The sequence below is a fragment of the Parus major genome, chromosome Z (genome assembly GCF_001522545.3).
Source record: "Parus major isolate Abel chromosome Z, Parus_major1.1, whole genome shotgun sequence".
NCBI lineage: Eukaryota > Metazoa > Chordata > Aves > Passeriformes > Paridae > Parus > Parus major.
Window position 1 is genome coordinate 56,975,537 of NC_031799.1, and position 22,480 is coordinate 56,998,016.

Below are 22,480 nucleotides of genomic sequence, written 5' to 3' on the forward strand. Positions count from 1 at the left end.
GTTGGTAGATCTGAAGATAGGAGAATGCTATTTTTTGAGCAAAATCTTTCTGTGCCATGAAGTAGCAATTTGCTTGTGACAGAGGAGCTTTTGACTTTTAGATGGGTGATACTAAATCTGGTGCTGTGGTCTGTTAGCAAAGGTCTTGATTGGCAAAGGTTGGACTTGATGATCCTGGAGGTCTTTTCCAACCTAAATGATTCTATGATCCTCTCAAATGTTTGCTATCTTTATCTTTAGTGTTGTGCTTTGATAGGATTTTGCCTGTTTCCTTCTTGATGGATCAGTAAAGCTGAAATATTTAAATTGCTCCCCTAGGCATTAAAACAATTGGTTAACTAACTTTCTGTAGAATATTGGTGATAACAAATAGCAGTACTTCAGCACTGCATTTCAGCATCAGAGTGAAAATAATCTTACAGCTCCTGAGGTCTTCCAGCACCAGGATATTGTAAGGAGCTCTGGGGCCTGAGTCATCTGTCAGCAGCTTGCTTATGGTCTTTCCCAGCTGCTGATTTTATCATATCAGGTATTAGATTCAAAATAAACTTTGATGGGCTTTAACAAGCGTTGGCTGGGCTACACAAAGAACATGAGTTTTTACCGTGCAGTTTCCTTGACAGTCTTAGAAGCACAATTTGTATGTATTGCAACCATGAGAGTCCAGGAGTCTTTTCACTGTATTAATTGTGTGTTTTGTTTTTTTAATAATTTTAATTTGAATTTTTTTTCTTCTTCTCACCAGACACTCTTGTCTGTTTATGTCCTCTAGGGGATTGTGTCTGAGCCTGGCTTTGGCATCTCTGCTTCAGTTTGATTGCTGGCATTACAATATTTTTCTTTTTTAAGTTACAAATGAAGAAATATTTCTGTTGCAATGCCATTTTCTTATTTCTGGACTGCTGTGTAACGTAAATTGTGCAGCATTGAGACAAAAAATAGCTTTAAGAAAATGAGCTGGTTTATTTCTGCAAGAGCTGGGTTGAAGGGTTTCTTTCCCTCCTTTGACATACCTGCTGAAGTGCTCTTATTTACAGTGTCCTTATTTATTTGGATTTTAGACCTAAAATTAACTTTTTTGTACTTTTAAAAGTTCATTGATTTAGTTGCTAAAAACTTAATTAAAGTTCTGACTGAGATCATACTGGCTTCAGAAAATCTGTGTATCAAAGCATTGCAAACCCTGCTCTGTCTTTACAGGTGGCTCTACATTTTGTGGTATTGCATCACTGTGTTTGATGGGGAAACTGGAGGAAGTTTTTTCAGAAAAAGAACTGAACAGAATAAGAAGATGGTGTATAATGAGGCAACAGAATGGCTACCATGGACGACCCAACAAACCTGTAGACACTTGCTATTCCTTTTGGGTGGGAGCGACATTGAAGGTAGGGTACAGAACAGATATAGGGATAGTTATTGACCTGTTTTGATTTCTTTAAGCATTGTTTTCTTTGCTTGAAAGAGTTAGATACTTCACACAAGTGTGCCAGTATGCACCAATGACTGTAAATGTTGTTCATCTCTCAAAAGATGCAGGAAATGGAGGTTTACCAGATTGGTATTATCTGTGCTGTCACTGCTTATCTCAAATATAGGCACTATATTCTAGTGGTAAAAATTTACTATGACTTAGTTAAAGACTCAGTGTTAAAAATATACTAAGACCTATATTACTGTTGCAATGTAATTTCTTTTCAGCTCTTGAACATATTCCAATATACAAATTTTGAGAAAAACCGGAATTACATCCTGTCAACTCAAGATCGCCTTGTTGGTGGATTTGCCAAGTGGCCAGACAGCCATCCAGGTAAAATAACTACTCAAAATTGCAGTGAGTGTATTTCTAAGTAATGAAATGTATTTCTAATTCTAATGTATTTCTGAGTAAGAAATACATTCCAGCAGTCAGACACTTGAGAGGTGTAAGGGAAACTATACTCTTAAAAAAAACCAAAAAAAACCCAAAACCACAAACAAACAAAAAAACCCACCCTCAAAAATATAATAAGGATTTTTCTTGAGGTAGAAAGAGGGAGATGAAGTTTTTCCTTGTTCAGCCACAGAGGAAGTGAGCTGCTGTTGTTTAGGTTACTACTAAAAGAGTATCACTATCTATTTAGTATGTGTTTAGCTGTTCTGCTTAAAGGGAATATTGTGTTGTAGGTATTTCTGTAAATTGAGTTTAATATATCAAAACACTTGTTTCTTTAGTAATTTAATAATTCAAGCTTATTCAGGAGTCATTGATATATGTAAGAACAGTCAAAGCTTGCACAGTTATGTACGATGATTTACAGGTTGTGGTTATACGAGTATATCTGAAAACTAGTCATTATGCTTCTGGAAGTGGATAATTTGTTGTGAAAAAAAACCTCAAAAGGATGCTAAAGTATTTTAATATTTAAAATATTAATGTAAAAAGTTGTTAGAATTCAATTAAGATTTTGCAAACTTGTGAAAACAAAGTTTGCGCCAGTAGTGTTTGCCCACGGCATTTTGCACAGGGAAGATAAACAGTCTTTAAACTGACCAAATAAGATAAAAATTCAGTTGTAATAAAGGAGGAATCTGTTTAGAATCTGTGACCTGATATTTAATCCTTTATAATTTCATTTTGAACAACAGTTCAGAATTTTTCAAGGTGAACCCACACTAAAAATACAGTGCTTGTGATAGATTCACATCTGCCTCTTCCCTGAAAACCAGTTTAGGATTTCTGAGGAATTCAGATGTATTTACTCCTCATCATATAGATTAAACAGTATCATTTGGAGGGAGGATTTTGTTTTAGCTTAATGAGACATTTACCTTGTGAGTCAGAGATTAGAAAAATCTGTTTCAAATACAATTTGTGTGTGAAGTGCTTTAATCTGTCTTAATTTCCTTTTATGACAGTATTGCCCCTGTAGTTGACCAAGGCAAGCCAGTTGATACAATCTAAGGCTTTCAATACTGTCCCTTCCAGGATCCTTCTGGACAAACTGTTCAGTACATGGCTGGGTAAACACATCATGGGATGGGTGAGCAACTGGTTCACACTTTGGGCAGAAAAGGCCATAGTGCATGGGGTGACATCAGACTGGTGACTTGTCACTAGAGGGGATCCACAGAAATCCATCCTTGGCCCTGAGCTCTTCAACATATTCATTAATGACTTGGATGCAGGGCTGGAAGGAATACTTAGTAAGTTCACAAACAACACTAAATAGGGAGTAGCTGTTGACTACTTTGGGAATAGCTGTTGGGCAGAGAAATCTTGCAGAGAGACATTGACAAATCAGAGAGATGGGCACTCACCAACCATATGAAGCTTAACAAGGGCAATTCCTGAATGTATGGATAAATTGGAAAACGAGAGGCTGGAGAGCACTGCTGCAGAAAGGACCCTGGGTTTCCTGGTCAATGACAAGCTGACCCTGAGCCAGCAGTGCCCTGGCAGGCAGGAGGGCCCCGGTGTCCTGGGGTGCATCAGGCCCAGCATCACAGCCGGGCAAGGGAGGGGATTGTCCTGCTCTGCTCTGAGCTGGGGCAGCCTCACCTCGAGTGCTGGGGACAGCTCTGGGTGCCACAACACAAAAAAGACATTGAGGTGTTCGGGAGTGTCCAAAGGAGGGCCATGAGGATGGAGAAGGGCCTTGGGGGGAAGCCGTGTGAGGAGTGGTTGAGGTCACTTGGTCTGTTCAGCCTGGAGAAGAGGAGACTGAGGGGAGACCTCACTGCAGTGACAGCTTCCTTGGGAGGGGAAGAGGAGGGGCAGGCACTGATCTCTGCTCTGTGGTGACAGTGACAGGATGTGAGGGAATGGCCTGAAGTTGTGTCAGGGGAGGTTTAGGCTGGGTATCAGGGAAAGTTCTTCACCCAGAGGTTGTTTGGGCACTGGAACAGGCTCCCCAGGGAAGCTGTCATACCACCAGCCTGACAGAGCTCAAGAAATTTTTGGACAATCCTCTCAGGCACATGGTGTAACTCTCAGGGCATCCTATACAGAGCCAAGAGTCAGACTTTTATCACCTTTATGGAGTTCTTCCAACTCAGGGTATTTTATGATTCTATGATTCTGTCTTTTAGCATAGTTGTGACTGTTTGAGATAAAATTTAAGAAAGGCAAGACAAATAATAATTGGTTTCCTTGTTGTGTGTATGCATGTTTGTATTTTCCAGGCTTGCTGTAGCAATTTTTCCTCAGGCAGATGGTGGCATAAGTCTGTGGTCGTTTTTTGAAGGGAGAAGTAAAAAGTTAGCTCAGTTCTGATACAAAGAAAGACTGAAAATGTAACATTGCAAAGATTGCTTCTGAGGAATTGTGTTTTCATTGTTATATATATGCAGCTGAGCTTCTTGCCAGCTCAGTTTCATATCTGAAAGGCAAGCTGTCTTTCAGTCATGTCTACACTATAAAGATTCCTAAGACTCAATCAGAATTAGATTTTAACTTCTGTGGCTCCTACTTTACTCCTACTCAGTTAAAATTTGGGGACTCAAGCTGTCTTTGCTGTGCAATAATGTTTTTAGGAAGAAGACTAGAAGATTCAGAAGACAGTCAACTGCTTGTGATAATCTATGTGCTATATGGACTTACAATGTTAACAAGTTACACCAGAGGAGGTGTGTAGATTGGATAGTAGGAAAAAATACTTTGCCAGAAGGGTTGTAAAACATTGGCTACTCGAGGCAGTGTTTGAGTACCGTCCCTGGAGATATGATATGCCACTTAGGGACATGATTTAGTGCTGGTCTTGGCAATGGTAGATTGAGGATTGGACTCTGATCTTAGAAGTCTTTTCCAGCCTAAGTGATTCTGTGTTCATTTTAGTGAGATACTGAATTATTGACGGCTCCACAGAGTGCTACATGTTAAGATTTTGCAAGGGACACATGAAATTCTCATTGCCTTTTGACCTTTCACTTGTGATTTCATGGGCAGATAATCCAATCTGATAGGTTGCTGCTACCCAAAGGAGGCAGACTCAGTGAGCTGCAACCCTGGTTAGGTTGGACATCAGGAGCAGTATGGAACAGGAGAGTAGAAGTAACCCATTTTGGTGGCAGTCATCTCTTAATCAAGCTGCATGAATCTTTAGGGTAATCTCTCAGGAAAAGGTGAAGCTAGGAAAAGTAATGGCTTCTTCTATTTCTCTAAGTCCTGCTGTTGGCAGCTCTTGGCACTAATTCTGTTGTTTCAGTAGTTAGCTGCCCATAAAGTAAGCATCCAAAAAACTGCATGCAAGAAGAAAATTTGCTTTCTGGACTGGTTATTTTCAGATGCATAAATTGTTTTGCTTTTTGTCAGTGGAACTCAGAAAGAGTAAAGTAGTGCACAAGTTGTTATAAAAAAAATCTGGACTTTAGTTCATGTTGGTAGCTTTGTTTTCCTTCCATCAAAACTCAGGTTTAAATACAGCACCTGATTATTCATTTTCCTTGGCTGTAATTACTCAGAGGTGTTTGAATATGGGAACACTTGGATGTTAAGCCTGAAATAATCATATTTTTCCATTTCTGTCCTTCTTTCAGATGCTTTACATGCCTACTTTGGGATCTGTGGTTTGTCATTAATTGGAGAATCTGGTATTTGCAAAGTTCATCCTGCCCTGAATGTAAGCACAAGAGCATCAGAGCGTCTTCACCACCTTCATCAGATCTGGAAAACACGGACTTTAAACAGCGTTCAGATGGCACACACCTCTCTACATGACTGATTTAGACTTGAATTTAGTTCTGGTAGCATAATTGTAGCCCAGGGTTAAAAGCCATGTATAACCAATGTGCTCTTTTAAGTGCTGGAGTCATACAATCAGATCTGTGTTGCTGGCATCACTTTGATAGGGAGTTGCCTTCAGCAGGTTATTCTGCATTGTGAAAAGGGGAATATTTTGATTATATAGAAGTTTGTCACCGCAGACTGTAAATGGCTTTTCAGATGGCTTTACTTCTGAGAAATCCCTTGAGGCGTTTAAACTTCATTTTAATTTTATTTTTTTAAATTTGTGCATACTGTGTCAAAATATATAATGGGGAAATATTTTCAAAATTGTTTACATATCATACAGTATAGCACAGAACGTTGAAGTTCTTTATAATCTTACTGTTTGACATATTTTTGGGTAGAGAATCTCTCATATTAAGTCTCAGTTAAAAGTTACCTATTATCATCAACTTTCAGATTCCATAAACTTTGTTTTTCACAAACAAATTAATTAAATACAAATAAAATTATTTTATTCAATATACTGGACTTTTAAAGTTGTGTGGCCTTACTAAATGGATTTCATAATTCTTCTGAGTAGATTTTACACAGATACAGTGGATTGATAGCCAGACGAAGAGTTTTCATCTGAAATAGTTTTCTTCGTGTGAAGTTCAGTAAGAGTATGGCATATTGATGTGTATCAGTAAGATATTCAGCCCAGTCTTTTGGAAGCATGTCTGTATGCAAGAGTAGCATTAGAACCTGCTTACAAAGACAGACCTTTCCAATTAGAATTAGAATAGAATAAATTAGAATTTCCAATCCGTTCAAATTAGAGTAATGGTGAACGTTCTCAGCTTCTTTAGTGCTTTACTAGTGCCTTATTTTGTATGCTTGAAGTGCTGTTCAGAGTTGAAGCAAGTAACTTTGCAGCTGGTGTGTTTGTGGCAGGTCAGTTTGTGTATTCAGTAGACTCCACAACGTCTTTCTACTTGCCAGTCATTAACAGCACTTTTTTTTTTTCTTTTTTTTTTTTTTCTAAAGGTTCCAAAGACAACTGAAGACTTCTTAAAACAGATTAGGTGCACCATTTGCCACTGCTGAGCCCAAAGAGACAGGATGTAGACCATTTTGGCCAGCAAAAATAACTTTGGGGATAAATATGATTCCTGTTTTGCAATGCAGGGCAAGTGGAAAGGGTAGTGTAGCTGTACCCCTAGCACACATGTTAGAGAAGTCCAATAGGTATCTTTAGGCTACCAGAACAATCCCATTGTCCAAACCTGTAGCAGCTTTCCTAGCTAAATAAATAACTTTTATTTCTATAGCAGATTAGTTTACGTGGCAGCATTGGGAGCATATCTAGTGTTAGTGATCTGCTTGGAAAAGCAGAGGAGGAGCAGAGTAAGGTGTGTGAGCTGGATACGTCCCAGCAGACACTTTGTTTGGAGGAGAGACTCAATAGTTGGAAAAAATAGAAAGTCCAGAGGGGTGGAACCAGGAGAGCTGTGAGGCTAGTAGTGGAGAGGGAGAATGAGGTTCTTGAGTAGGACTGTTTGCAGAGTAAGAGAAATGAAAGCTGGGAGATATTGAGACTGGAGGCAAGAGCCAAGAATGTGGAGTAATAATGGAACCAAACTGGTGGAAAGGATTTGAGCTGCCTAGGGTAAGATTAGGGTGCGAAAGAAAAGTGATGACTCAAGGAACATGAAGGAGTTAGGGGGGGAAGATAGAGCTTGGGAATTGGTTTTATTGGCCACATGCTGAGATGATTAGAAATCCAGCCACAAGAAAAAAGAACTAGCGAGATACCTAAAATAGAGGATCTCCCAGGCAGTGGGCTCACCGCAGCAGTTCCTGTGGGAATCCCGTTTTCCTGGGTAGTCTTAACGGGATGTTGGTCAGCAAAGGCTGAAGTAGCTTCCCTGAGCAGAATTCTCTTATGTCATGGGGGTCTACCTAGATGAAAACCCATTTGAAACCAAACAACAAAAATCTTGAAGTAAAAATTGATCAAAAAGGCATGGTATATTCTTGTCTTTACATCAGATGGTGACCACAAGTTGATTTCGTGGTAGGGTACAATGGGTTTCTGGAATGCAGTATAGTTACAGTGAAGGTGAGATGTAATTGTACCTACCCATCCCCACCACTGCTTCTCTGCCTTGCTGGTGAACCATCTTTGAGTTTTTTAGTTTTGAGGTTTTTTAGCATTTACTGCATACCCTGGTAGAGGGAGTAGCTTTGAATTTCAGAAGTTGAATAAGGTGTTCTAAGTGTCTTCTGGGAAATAGCCTAAATATTCATTTGTTCTTAGCTTCATAAGAAGTGTTGTATTTGATTATTGTGAGGCAAATCCATACTTGCAAAATCCTAAGCTGTGGTTCCTGAGTTGCCCTACGTGTGACCAGATTCTCATCTGTGAGGGACATCAGTGTCCCTCAGCAGAAAGTATGGGGGTAACACTGAAAAATCATATTATGTGAACAAGAAAAATTCTCATGGCAAGTAATTTGACAGTTTTCTGCCTCAAAAAGCAGGTAACGTTTCTTGCTATGTTTCTTTGTATCTGTAAGCTACCCTGGGTTCTGTATATGGATTCTACATTTCTTATCTCCTTGGCCCCCAGTTATTGTACATCTTTTCAGGCTGCATGTTGACAGCAGAGCTGGCCTTTCCTAAAGGCTGTACAAGGCATATTTGTTTTTGATAAACTCCCAAAGTTTGATGAAGACAGCAAACTATCTATGCTTTCACATCACATTGAGTATCTAATTACTTTAAATTTTTTGGTTAACAAAAATCTGTACTAATTACCAACTCTGCAGTCGTGATTTGCCATTCTAAATATGCCAGTTGATGGCAGGCAAACAAATGATGAACATTGACTGTTCCTGTGTAGCAGACATCTGGATTCTGACTGTATTGAATTGCCTCTCTGATTGTTGTGGTTTATTGTGTCTTTTGACTATAAAAATGTTAAATGAGAAATCGGTGGACAGAAGTTTCACAGAAGTCCATAATCTAAAATCACTTTTAAGGGGATACATCAAAACAGAGCTAAAACTTAAATGTGAACTGTGAAGTTTAAATGTAGCTAGAAAAAGCAAACCATATGATTATTACCTACCTCTAATAACTTTGTGTTAACCACAGCTTTACATTGCTGAGACTCAATCTACATAAGAAATTAATGCATTAAATGGCTTTACCATGTGCTTGAGGATGTAAAACCTCTTGGCTATTAGTCTGACAAATGTGAGTGCCTCTATCCTATGTGAAACACTCCCAAACTCTTAAAGTGGCCCAAGTTTCTCTTCCAAAAAAACAGCTTTAAAATGGTATGTTGAACAAAAGAAGTCAAATATATCTTTATAGGATGTGAGGACTGGGGATTTAAAAATTGTCACATTAGGGCTTTCTGGCCCACTTGATTGTACATAGCTGCTGGTGGATATGGTAACACCCTTTTGGAAGGCTGCTTCCAAGCATGTTTGTATTTATGAATTTTCATGTTGAGAACTGTTTTTTTCTAAATAGAACAATCATCATCACTGAAAAAAACTAGCAAGTAAATTGGGTGTTGCAGAAATACCTGAAATACATATGCTGAAGTACATATTAAAAGTACCTTGTTCTATGCTCTATTGCCCAAGGTAAAGGACAACCTGAGAGGAGCTGAAGAAGCTGCATCAAATGTGCTTTCTTCATGAATGCCAGTATAAAAATTAAATACTCTATAAAAGCTGTTGTGTTCCCTAAAAATGCGTTTCAATTTTGTGCCATTCAGTATGGCGTTGCCTAATATAGAAGGGAAAAAATGGTGATTTCCAAAGTGAAAGCCTTTTTTGGACAGCCTGTCTCCTGGCATTTTGGAGAAACCCTACTATCAGTGTCCCTGTTTAGGTCAAAGAGATTTCAGGACATGGTGAGAAGCAGACAGATCCTAAATAAGATGTTATTGCTGCAACTAAATATGAGACATCTCCAAAAATCATGAATGAGATTATTGGTCTGTTTACATTGATACTAAATTATGTGGTGATTCTGAAAAGCTCTTCTCTTGTTCTTGTAAGAAAAGACCACTTAACAAGTTTCCCTCACTTCAGATGACATTGGGTGAAAAAGAAAATAGTCTCAACATCTTTATACTAAATGGTTATTAAATTACTCCACTGAGTGGTTACAATGTGTTGTAGATTTACACTTTCCATTCACCATTTTTAAGCTTTTGTGTTCCTGGTCTCTATTTGCCTGATTAGTTTCTGAGTTTAATAAAAATCAATGAACTGTTGGGAAATTGAGGGAAAACTTTGTCATTTCTTTTGAACTGTAGCTCTTGTCATGTGTTTTTATCCAAGTTACATGTTCTGGGTGAGGACCTGTCTTCCCAAATGCACAGAGAATGACAACCTCTGAAGGTTTTCAAACTGAGCCCACCAAAGGCAGCAAACCCTGACACTACTGCTTTATATTTGAGACACTGGAGAAGTGCCTTGTTTGATAACTACATTGTGAGAACATAGAATCATAGAATGGTTTGGGTTGGAAGGGACCTTAAAAATTATCTGTTCCCACCCCCTGCCATGGGCAGGGAGACCTCCTGCCAGGTCAGGTTGCTCAAAGCCCAGTCCAACCTGTATCTGAAAACTTCGGGGATGGGGCATCCACAGCTTATCTAGGCAGTCCTTTTCCCAGTGCCTCACCAGCCTCTCAGTGAAGAATTTTCTCAATATTTACTCACTCAGTTTTAATCCATTCCCCCTTGTCCTGTCACTACATGCCTTTGTAAAAAGTCTCTCTCCAACTTTTTTGTGGGGTCCCTTCAGGTGCTGGAAGGTCCTGTAGGTCTCTGCGGAGTCTTGTCCTCAGGTCAGACAACCCCCTCTCAGCCTGACTTCACAGAAGGGATGTTCCAGCCCTCTGATCATCTTTGTGGCCTCCTCTGGGTGCATGCCAAAACGTCCACGTCCTTGTGCAGAGGATCCCAGAGATGGATGCAGGACTCCAAATAGGATCTCACCAGAGCAGAGCAGAGGGGCACAATCCCCTCCCTCCCCTGCTGTCCACGCTGCTTTGGATGCAGCCCAGGACAGTTTGGCTCTCTGGGCTGTGAGTGCTCATGGTTGGGTCATGTCCAGCCTCTCATCCACCAGCACTCCCCAGTCCTTCTCAGACCAGCTGCTCTCTATGCATTCATTGCCCAGCCTGTACTCCTGTCAGCAGGACCTTGCACTTGGCTGTGACTATGAGGTTAGCACAAGCCCCCTTCTCAAGCCTGTCCAGGTCCCTCTGAGCGCCATCCCTTCCTTCCGCTGTGTGGACAGCACCAAGCAGCTCAGAGGCATTGGCACACTTGCTGAGGGTCCTCAGTCCCATCCTCCCTGCTGTCCACAGGCGTGTGGAACAGGGCCAGTCCCAATACCAGCCCCTGTGCAAGGCAGCTCATCGCTGGTTTCTACTTGGACACCTAGTGCTGAGCACAAGTCCTGAGTGAGACCATACAGCCCATTCCTTATCCATCGGGCAGTCCCCTCTCTCTGGTTTAGAGAAAGGATGGGGCCTATGGAACAGTGTCAAAGGCTTTACACAAGCCTTTGTAGGTGATGTTGCTCTTTCCACATCCATCAGTGCAAACCCATTTTAGAAGGCGACCAAAATTGTCAGGCACTATTTTCCCTTAGTGAAGCCATGCTGGCTGTCACAAATCACCTACTTATTTTTCACATGCTTTAGCATAATTTCTAGGAGGATTTTCTCCATGATCTTTCCTTCCACCAAGGTGAGACTGGTATCCTTTAAAATGTTTGTCTGCAGGTGCAGGCTCTGTACTTGGGAATGGACAGGCTGCTATCACTGGAGAACAAGTAGGATTCTGAGGAAGAATACGGTCCTGACTTGCAGTAAAAAGAGAAAGTTTACATTGAGGAAGAGAAAATCTGTGTGATAACAATCTGCACACTCTCCCTTTGAAAATTAAAAATGTCAGGGAAGAGCTTTCAACTTTCCACATAAGTTGTTTATATCAAATTCACAAATGCAAGGAGGGAGATATGAATGTAGCAGCTGTGTTTTGACAATTTTAGCCTGCTTGTGGAAGTGACTTCCAAATTAACTCCTTCACATTGATAACCAAGCCCTAGTACGAGGACCAGGAACTGCTCAGTTGTGTTGAGTCTGGTTGAGTTTATTTTCCCTTAGCAGCCCTCACAGTGCTGTGCTTTGCACTGGTAGCTGGAAAGGTGCTGCCGGGCAGTGCTGGCACAGCATCAGCACTGTCTCCCCAGCACTCTTGCCTGCCCCTTCAGTAGGCTGGAGCTAGGCAAGGTTCTGGGAAAGACACAACTAGGCCAGCTGATCCAAACTGACCCAAGGGATATATCATAGCATGTGACATCAACTCAGTCATAAACGCTAAGAAAAGGAAGAGGAAGTGGGACGTCTTTTATTTACAATGTTTGCCTTCTGGAGCCACCACTCCAGGTGCTGAAGCCTTATTCTGGTGAAGTGGCGGAACATCTCTTGCCAGTGGGAAGTAGAGAATAAACCTATGTTTTTCTCTTTACTTGTGCAAGTGCAAACTTTCACTTTTGCTTTAGTAAACTGCCTTATCTGAACCTCTGAGTCCTTTTCAATCTTATTTTCTCTCTCCTGTCCTGCTGGAGAGAGTGAGCAGTTTGATAGGCATCTTGTGCCCAGCCCAGGTCAACCCACCACACCTCTGTGCCAGTGAAGCAACTGCTTTGGGTGCTCAAGCTTTCATGAGGCTATTTCTGCAAGATCCAGCCTGGGATCCTGTCCAGAACTCTCCCTGCTTGCTCCAAACAGGGGACAAAGGCTCTGCCTCACCCTGGGAGGGGGGATCCCACCTCTTCCTTTCATGTGAAATATGCAAAAGAAAAATTTGAAGTGGAAATGACACAAGTCAAGGCAAGTTTTTCTGTGGTTTATCACCCTTTGTGAGTGCTTGTGGGACAGGTGATTATGCTGCCTAGAAAGCTAAATATGCAAGACTGCTGTTGAGATTGCATGCTGCCTTTGTTGAATTTAAAGGTTTCCCTAGGCACAAAGCTATATTTATTTGCTGTTGTGCTGTCCAGAAGTCTTTGTTTAACTTTTTTAAATTACAGCCAAGCCTTACTAAAATAAACTCACTTGACCAAATTGCATTTTCATTTTTGTCCCAACATCCATTCTGCTTATTTCATCATTAAAACCTCCTTTGAATTAGACCCTATCATGTTATGGGAAGATATCATCTGTGAAAACCTGTTGCCCAGGTAGCATTTGTTAGGGGTGCTCTTTCACAGTGGGTTAGACTAAGAACTGCTGGGCATGGCGTAAGGACAGTTTATCCTGCCTTGGCCACTTTGGTGGGCTACAATTCTTTACAGTTTTTACAGTTCTTTATTTTTTTTATTTTTTTTTAACACTACACCATCCCTGAACCCCCAACCTGTGAATTCTTAAACCAAGGAGAGTTTTGCTCTGGCAGGACAGTTTAATGTAGAGCAAATCTGTGAGGTAAATAGATGATAAGGTGGAATGGGGGGGTGGGGGGGGGGCTGATTTCCATAAATAGTGTAAAAAAACTTCAGAGGAAATCAGAAATCTTAGCTAGATTGGGCATACATGCACTCTGGTCTTGTACTTCACAGATCAGCTGTCCTTGGGTGGTACTCACCATCCAGCATCCTTCCAAAATATCTTCTGAAATATGCAGTACTCTGGTGAGGCCAAGGACAAGGGTCTGCCCAAGAGCAGTCCTAATGAGGCTTTCCAACATAAGCACAGGACTCTTCTGTATTTTTGTATACAGCTCTATATATAACTCCCTGTATGGGGCCAGAATGAGTCCTGCAGGGCGGTGATAACGCACCCTCTGTGACTTTCCAGTTGCTATAGATAGCTTCTTGTGCACACCATGCAAACTGCTACTACCACCAACTTTTTTTCTGATGGCTTCATGCCTTGATGTCTGTTTTCAGTGTAAAAAAGCTCCAGCCTCCAACTTCATTCTACAGAATGAGGAGCTGCTGGTACAAGTGAGGACTGTTGGGGTGGGCATCTAAAGAAAAGGTGTTAACTGCATTAGCAAGGTGAGCTTCCCTGGCCTTAAGACATGCCCTGTCCCCTTCCCTTCTGCCAGCCCTGGTTTATCCTGGAAGCACAAGAACAAGGGAACGGCAGAGGCACATGTTTACTGTGCCCAGGATGCACACCCCTCCCTGCTGCCAGCTCTGAGCACAAGTTGGGAGAGGCAGCTATTGGTGGGAAAGCTGCTCCCAGCTCTGTGACAGCTCCTGAGCTCGGGGCCAGCAGCACAGACCCAGCCAGGCATCCGAGCCCAAGCTCTGCCCCATGGGGCCCCGTGCACAGCAGCAGGTATACTCCTGGTGCATTACGCCTTCTGCCCCTGGATGGGCCTAGCACTGCATTTCCCTCCCCCTCTGCCTCAAACCTCTTGGGACTGCTGCAGGCTTTCTCGTCTCCTGTGACTCCAACTCACGGTCCAGAAGCCAGGGAAAAGGCAGGCTTCACAGGTCCCTGCATCAGACAAACACAAGCACACTGGTTTTGGCTGCGGCAGAAACCAGAGCAAACATGCAGGCATTTGAGATGTTACGTAGCATCTGTTCCCCAGGGAGGGCAGTTTTTTAAGCCAAAGGCTCCACTGACTGTGGAGAGCAACAGTTCCCACAGTTCCCCTTCTATAAAAGGAAATTAAATTCTGCAGCAGCTGTTGATATGATAGCCAGTCTGGACTAGACCCCCCCTCCCATCCCCTTCCTGGCTGCCCAGCCTACCCCAGATACCCACAGGCCACTTGTCCTGTCAGAACAAACTGAGCTTGCTGGTGCTTTTTGATGCTAGCTGGATTTGGAGTCAACAGGGATGTAAAGCAAGCCTTTTTAATTTTCTATTTTATTTTTTTTAATAAGTATATGCCAGGATCTTGGTCACTTCAGTGAAGTTCTGTGCTCTGGAAACACTGGGAAATGAAGATTCAGTCACTTTAGATGTGCCTTGTCTAATGGGTTGAGACACCTCTAGCCTAAACACTTCTGCTTCTACTGCTGTCAATCAGAAACAGATGATTCTTGTTTGCTTTAAAGTAATGATAAAAAAGAAATTAAACCAGGCTAAAACGCCCATTTTGCCAACACTTTACACACCTCAGTTCAACATAAGTGCAGTAAAGATGTAATAAATAATGCAATATTCCAAACTAGTATGAGTTTGTCTATTTTTAACTTCTTTGAAATCCTTGCCTGACAAGTTATTTGGGGAAGGCACTGAGAGGGGTCACCCTTGGCACACTAACATGCATTTGACTTTCCTTTCCACAGCAGGGCAAAGTGAGTGTGCCTCTGTGGATTAAGTGCACTGTAACTGAATTGGAGGGAAGCCTGTTCCACTCTATTAGGCTGCTGCATCAGGGAGGCCCTTTCAAGTATGCTGATGGGAACTGCTGTAGTTGTCAAGCAGTCTGTAGAAGTCAAAGGAATGAAAATAAATTTGCACAGGAATCCAGGGAGATTTCATTTTCTATAAACTCCAGAATAGTGTGTAATTACATATGGGCCCATGGTAGGGACTCCCATCATGAGGGACTGTGCTTCTGCCCGTGACCCATCAGATGAAGGTGGCCAAGGTCACACAGCAAGGCTGGCAACAGCTCACCTTGCTCAGTGGTATCTGCAGGACAACACCTGGAGCCATGGCTCTCTGTTTCTGCACCCTGGGCCTGGCTCTGCACCCCGTGGTGCTTTGTTTGCCCTGCACAGCAGCATACAAGGGGAACCAGGCACAGCCATGATTTGGGGGTTTAGACCCCAAATGCTGTTGGCCAGCCTTAGCATCAATCTCAGATCAGGACAAATTTATGCCCCACATCCTCTCCACATTCCACAAAACAGGACCGGGGAACAGGAGTGTTGCTGTACTCCACCCTTGGCTTTTTATTAACAATAAAATGAACAATTTTCTTTTCAGTGATTTCAGACAAGCTCCCCAAGTGACATTTCTGACCTTTTGCTCTGTGATGCACATCCCTTTATACACAAGCCAACTTTGTTTGAGCCACTTGTTCTTTGACAGTGTCTTTGTCAGCCTTCAGAGGAGGAAGGAGGCACAGGAACTCCCAGCAGAGCAGTGCTGCCAGCCCAGAGGCAGCAGAGTCAGTGCTCCTGCAGGCAGGTACTTCAGCAGCATGACAGATGCCTAAATGCTGATCCAGCTGGATACTGGTGTTAAATGGAGTTATTGGTATGGGGGTTCTGGAGAGGCTCATATGTCCAGCAGGCACGCAGGTAAAGGGGCAGGCTCGTTCTGTGACACAGGGAGGGGCAGTCCTTGGGCACCACAGGGTTTGCGTCCGCCTTGCTCTGTGCAAAGCCAATCTGCAGGGAGCTTAATGCACCCATAGAGGGGATTAAAGACTTTATTAACTCATGGGTAAATGCAGGGGATGGATTTCATTGTAGGAGCGCAGCATGCCATTTGGAAAAAAGGGAAGTTAACTCAAACCTAATCCTGGTATGGCTAAGCTGAAAGAAAAGTGCAGGAGCCCAGCTGACACACTTAAACCTTGAAGGCATGAATTGGACAGGCTTTGTAGAAGGGTGTAATAGTCTCTGAAGGCCAGCTGAGCCTGAAAAGCTTTCATGTCTATGCTTCGTTCTTCAGAGCCTTCACAGTTACAGACCTGCCCCTTTTGCAAAACACACAAAATTACTAAAACATACATGACAACATTTGCATGCAGATCTCAGCAGTGCTCATCTTTCCCTTATCTCTCTCTGATTTGCATGTCTCTGATTTCTTCATTAGACACATTGTTTTAAGTGACTGAATAGAATCAGTAAATTAATAGACTCCAGCTTGCTGTGTTTTGCTCAATTAATATTTCTTAAAACTCCAAATACCCCAAATTCTCTTTGTATTGTCAAACTTGATTAACTGTAGTTGCAACAAAGAATGGCAATTACATGATATATTCATGGTATGCATAATTATGTACTTTAGCTTATTCCTCATAAATATCTAATAACATACTCAATACATTAAATATTAATAATGGTCTACATACTTAACCCATATTTTTTAAATGAGCTTGTTCCCAGGGGTATGTGATACTCTACTACTGTCACGTGGGACAGGCTAGGAGGAAATAATACATAAAGGTAATTTTTCAAACAGTGCAGATTCAGTTTTCTCTCTGTATTTTATTTTGTGTGCTTGTCTCAAAAATACTGAATGAATATATTAATGGAACTTGAACAGATGTCTTTAAAGGGAGTGAGACAAAAAGCCTAGAGATAGTTATCTCCAGTGTCAAAAAGGTCTGAGCACAGTAGGACAAAATATCTGGCTCCAATATCTCATGGATTTGGAAATCACTTTTTAATCTTATTTCATTTGCCTGTGCCCAAGAACTTACAGCCAGAAGTAAGGGAAAGAGGAGGCACAGACAAAGAGTGAGAATCTTTATCCTGGCCATTAGCAACCAAATATGTTGTGTTAGCCACAGAGCAGCAGCAGAGTTGCTTCAGTATCTCCTGTTGTTTATTTGCCATATTAAGTCCTGTGTGTTTAGTGACCATCACGTTTTTTGCAATTTTCTATTAGATTAAAGTATATAAAAATAAATAAAACCCTGTTTCAGTCTGTGGTGATGGGAGGTAAAAATGAGATCTCTAAGGAAGTTTAGAGACATTGAAAGTGTACAAATCAAAGTCTCCAGCAGAAAGATGTGATTTGTCAGCTGCATCATGTGAGAGATCTGGAGATCCCAGGCTAAATCTAAATCCTGAGTGGAATTTATTAACGTGGGTGTAAGGGTGAAGGTGGAGCAGTTGGCCAACTTGAAAAGAACCTTGGTAAAAATGTGGAAGAGAAGCAGAAGCAGATGGTTTTCTGACTGGTTATCAAGAGACGCTGGAAACTTTTGATCCTCTCTTTACCCCAGAACAGCACAGGCAGGGGAAAAAATGGGAGAAAAAATGCCCCTGTGATACCTAGGAAAACTATAGAGAATGGGATTTATTGCAGGGAGAGGTTTGGGTCTGCATGCAACCCAAACCACTCCCTGTGGAGAGGTACTGTGCTCTTTGAAATAGTTTGGTCTCATTTGTGCTGCTTGCAACACCTTTCCAACCATGAAACCAGAATGTCTCATCTAGTTCATGGCATTTTTTTTTTTCCTGCCAGACACAATTCACATCTACATCACTCCCCACAGAAGGAAGGAGTTTATACAAAATTCATAAACTATTCACATGGATTCTCTTTCATATTACTCAAGCTGTATGCAAGCCTTTGAAGGCTGTTCTGAGAATAAAAGCAGGTCACAGTCTTTACCAGAGACACGCACACTCGCTTTTCAGAGGTGTTTTTTCTATGATTTCAAATGTTTGCTCACAGTTACAATTCAACAGTGAAGAACTTCATGCTGAATATGAGCAGAGTTTTCTACTATCTTTAACATCACCTTTCTTGCATGTCCATTGTTCAGTGACATAGGAGTTGTCTGAAATGAAAGTACATCTACACAGATCCATTTGCCCTCCACATACTATAAAATGGAAATGCTCTCTCTCCTCTATACTGAATTATTTGTGCTAGCTCTTAACCATATCACCACCTGCAACTGGTTTCAATCACCCTTTAATAGATTGGCTCAGGTGGTCATGGCCACAAGTTCAAGTGTATTTCCATGAGCACAGTGGGAGAAGGCCCACTCCACCTACCTGGTGCTAGACAGTTGCTGAGGCTGTGTGCTTGACCGGATTCCCTGTGCAATGGAAATGGGAAAATACCTCAAAGTCCTAGGGGAACAGAAAGACAAGAGCATCTGAGTAGGCTTCACTGCTCAGATTTAGTTTAGAAGTCAACTAAGACAAAGAAGGAGATCAAAGAGAGAATCTAGAGCTGTAGTTGTTGTCCTGGGAGAATCAACATAATTCACACGTCAGGGAACACAAATTTCCTTTGTGTTTTAATTTGTGTACCAACATGCCACAACAGAACCCTATGTTGCATGGCATTTCAGGATTGAAATACAGGACCAGTTTTTCCACTGATATAAAATGATACCTATTAGTTTATATAATTTGGTATTCTGACTGGTATCCTTATTTTTTTGGAGACCTGCTTCAAGTTTAAGTAGCAGAAAACAAATATGATCCTGTATTTCACTTTAACATAATTTGATGTAGTCTTAGATAATTTCATGACAACAGAAGGTTTGAACTGATTTTCAGACATCCTGGTTCCTCAGAAAGAAACTGACGTAAGACGTGAAACAAAAGAAGGAAAAGTATGAGAAGCAATTTCATATCTTGGATTTATGTGGAACAGCTGAGGAGCTCCCAGCTATTTTCAACATACAGCCCACCTCAGTAAAGGTTGTGTAAAGCACAGCCATCAGTTTCCAAGAGGGGTGAAAGTCCCTGGGCCACCAGCTGCAACGTGAAGCTTCTCCATTTGTCTACGGCCTTCTAAGTGTACATTCCCCTGTCAGCCTTCTGCCACTCAAGACAAAGGCTAGCACAAACTGTCTACTATCCAAGGGAAAGTAAACAGGATCCCTCAGAATGGCTACAGGAATTGATATCTTCTGCAGAAGATAGTCCGAAATTCCTAGCTATTCTGGATATATGGAAAGAGGTTGTGTAAATGATGCTGTTTGTGGACAGCTCAGGCTTGCTGGACTTGCAGAAAAACACTTTTCTGCAGGGCTGATGGCAGAGAGTGCTGTCATAGAGGGGCCGGGATCATCCTGGCTAGAGCTGCTTGGGAGGATGCCATTGCTGAAGCTGTGAAATCAATGCAAAAGTAGTTTGTGGCTTCCTCGTGCTTAACTATCACAGGCAGCCATCTGAACCTGGAGTGCGAACAGCTAATCCTGAAATAAAACCACTCCAGGAAGAGATCATGAAAGAACCATCAGCTTCTTCCATCTTCTCCTGTATCCTTCTTGCCCTGGCTGATTTCATGACTCAAGCTACATTTACATCTCTTTACATTTTCATTTACATTTTATCAGTTTATGGAAGTGGGACATAAGGAGATAAAAGAGGAATAAAGAATCATCCTTTTTTTAACCTAAGTCCTTGAATTGCAGTCCAGACTGGCCATAACCTACAAGGTTTGGCAGAAATAGAAAAAAGAAAACAATCCCACAACCCAGATCCAACTCTTGAAGAAAAAAAAAATAAAAATCATGAGACAGCAGTCAGAAATTCAGAGCACGTAGCTCAAAATACTGGTGTCGCTTGTGGCTAAGGAACACAAGACAAAACTCAGATTTGGAGCAGATCCGTGGTGTATGCATTGGAGGAGACTTTTGTCTCACATCCTTTGGCTGATGGCTGCTGGGGGCTGCTTAACCAAAACATGACAAAGCTGTGATGAGATTCAGGTGCAGGCGTGCCTTCTGCTGAAAGGGTTCCAATGGAGCAAACAGCTTGTGCCTGTGCTGTGGAGCACAAAGGGTTGTAAATTCCCCCGCCTTTCACACAGCCTGCCATTATGGAGCAGTAGGGTCAAAGGTATGTTTGCTCTTGGTGCTGGTTATCACTTGGAGATTCACACTGATATCATGGTACAGCCTTCCTTGACGCAGGAGTGCTGCTGTCGCTGAGGCCACCACTAGCATGGTTTCCTGCTGGACTTGAGCAGCTTGGGAGAAGAGAAGTATTCCTTCAGGCAGTCCCTTTTCTCCACCTCAGCCAGCCCTGCTCTCTGCTGGTGTCCAACACTGACACAAAGAAATTACAATAGTGAAAATTTCCTGCATGATTGCCATTTGGTGAGCTGAAATCAGACCAGGAAGCAAAATATCTCACACTGAGTTTAATTATATATGGAGGACTTCTCAGCTGTGTGGGTGATGACATCTGACTGTCCCCAGTGCCACTGCCCATTATTTATTCCTGGGCTGTTTGCACAATAGCAAGAAGTGGAGCACTGAAAGCCTGTCCATATCATAATAATGAGCTATTTGATTAATGAGTCATTTGATATACATAATTGTGCACTATCTAGTAACAGAAAAGTCTCGAGCTATTCATGAGTCCTGTTTCCTGAGAAAGGAAGGATATACTGTTTCAGTGAGTAACCTGCAGAGAGAATTTGAGATAACATTACTACTATATCAATATCTTAGGAAATGCAGCCTCTGAGGGGATACATTATACTGTTATAAAATACTCTTTGGTGTGTTTTCACTACACAAGGGTGATGTGCTCCATGGGCTACCTGATAGCTGCTGCATGAGAAGGGCTTGCCACCTTCCACCTCTCAGCTTGGAACAGAGCTGGTGAGACAGCAGTGGGCTAGCCATTCACCTGTTCCTCTCCCCCAGGTCTTGCAGGCAGCAGGGACCTTTGTGTTTGGGGAAGTTTGACTCCAGAACAGGAAGAAATGAACCACTCCTGGCTGAAATTTACTGCAGTTCCTCTACCAGAAGCAAGGTATATATAAGGCCTGGAGTGGGGACAGGCACAGAGCAGAAATGTGATGTCTGCCACATGTCAAACACCACTCCTCAGCTGTCCTGTGGAACACCCTTGCCCATTGTGTATAGCTGGCTGTGCAGGGTCTCACCTGGGCTGATCCTCCTGCCTGGTGTGAGCATTTCGGTGGGACTGAGGGTGGCCTTTATCGAGCAGAGGGGTGTACTTGAGTCACCAGGACCAGTTTTCCTGCCACAGCTGTATACAGGCATGCTGTATCCATTTCATCCCTAGAAGTTGCATCAGGCCTGGGATGAAGAAAAAGAGACGATAGGAAGGTTTCCTCCTGTTTGAGTTACCCCACAACCACACCACCAGCCAGGTGCAAACACACGAGACAGATCATACGTGCAGTTATCCACATTAGTAGGTGTTCTCTGTTTAGACACAATTTTTCATTTAAACAAAAGCCTAGAATTTAAGAAAAACAGATAGAGCAATGGGTACAAATGCACCATGCTGTACCTCAGCATACATCCACTACAAGCTCAGCTTTAAAAAGAGGCGTGCCCACCTTGGGTGCTGCCCTGGGGGACATGCAGCAGCACCAGCCCGGTGCCACAGGCTCAGCGATTGACACAGCTCACTCAGGTTTGATGAGACCAGCAATAGCTCTGTCAGCTCTAACTCTCCCGGCCGCAGCATCTGAGCAGAGGCACCCCCCGGAGCCCGGCGGTGCTGCCGCGACGCTCCAGGATGAGAGGTTCTCACGAGCATCCCGTGTCCCGAGGGCGGGTGGGCGGGCAGAGCATCCGTGGCAGCAGGACGGCCCTCCCCCGGCCAGCCCCGGCACCGGGCCCGGAGCTGCGGGAGAGGCGCCATCCCGCCCGGAGCGCGGGGCCATGGGGGCAGCCGCGGACAGCGCCCGCTTCGGCTACATCTTGGACCTGCTGAAGCGGGACAAGGTAGGGACGGCGAGCAGCCCGGCAGCCCCGGGACACCGCGGGGGGAGACGGCCCCCTTGGCAAGGGGCTTTTGTAGGTGCGGTTTCTTACGGGAATGTGGGGGCGCGAATGACTCGTCTTTACTGCTAATGTACTCTGGAGGTTCTACTGGGTGTTTGACTCACACTCCCGATGCTACGGGGTGAAAAAGTTAAAAAATAATTTCCATGCGAAGTGTCCCTCAGCCCAGCACAGCTGGACAGGCATCTGTCGCGTTTGCAGCCCTGCTCCTCTCCTGCTCCTGCTCCTGCTCCTGCTCCTGCTCCTGCTCCTGCTCCTGCTCCTGCTCCTGCTCCTGCTCCTGCTCCTCTCCTGCTCCTGCTCCT

General features: G+C 42.9%; 2 protein-coding genes across 3 annotated transcripts in view; both read left to right on the forward strand.

Annotated features, from left to right (window-relative positions):
• The window catches only part of PGGT1B (protein geranylgeranyltransferase type I subunit beta), a 37,684-nt gene extending 27,691 nt beyond the window's left edge, over window positions 1-9,993 (forward strand). Inside the window, 4 exon segments of the mRNA XM_015653632.3 lie at window positions 1,201-1,385; window positions 1,699-1,807; window positions 5,515-5,649; window positions 5,652-9,993. Of these exon segments, the coding sequence (XP_015509118.1) occupies window positions 1,201-1,385; window positions 1,699-1,807; window positions 5,515-5,649; window positions 5,652-5,695 (473 nt within the window). The 3' untranslated portion in view covers window positions 5,696-9,993.
• Window positions 9,994-22,022: 12,029 nt separating this feature from the next.
• The window catches only part of TRIM36 (tripartite motif containing 36), a 32,279-nt gene continuing 31,821 nt past the window's right edge, over window positions 22,023-22,480 (forward strand). For both annotated transcript variants that reach the window (XM_015615303.3, XM_015615304.2), the window contains exon 1: window positions 22,023-22,115. In XM_015615303.3, the coding sequence (XP_015470789.1) occupies window positions 22,053-22,115 (63 nt within the window). In that variant the 5' untranslated portion in view covers window positions 22,023-22,052. The remainder of the gene's footprint in view (window positions 22,116-22,480) is intronic.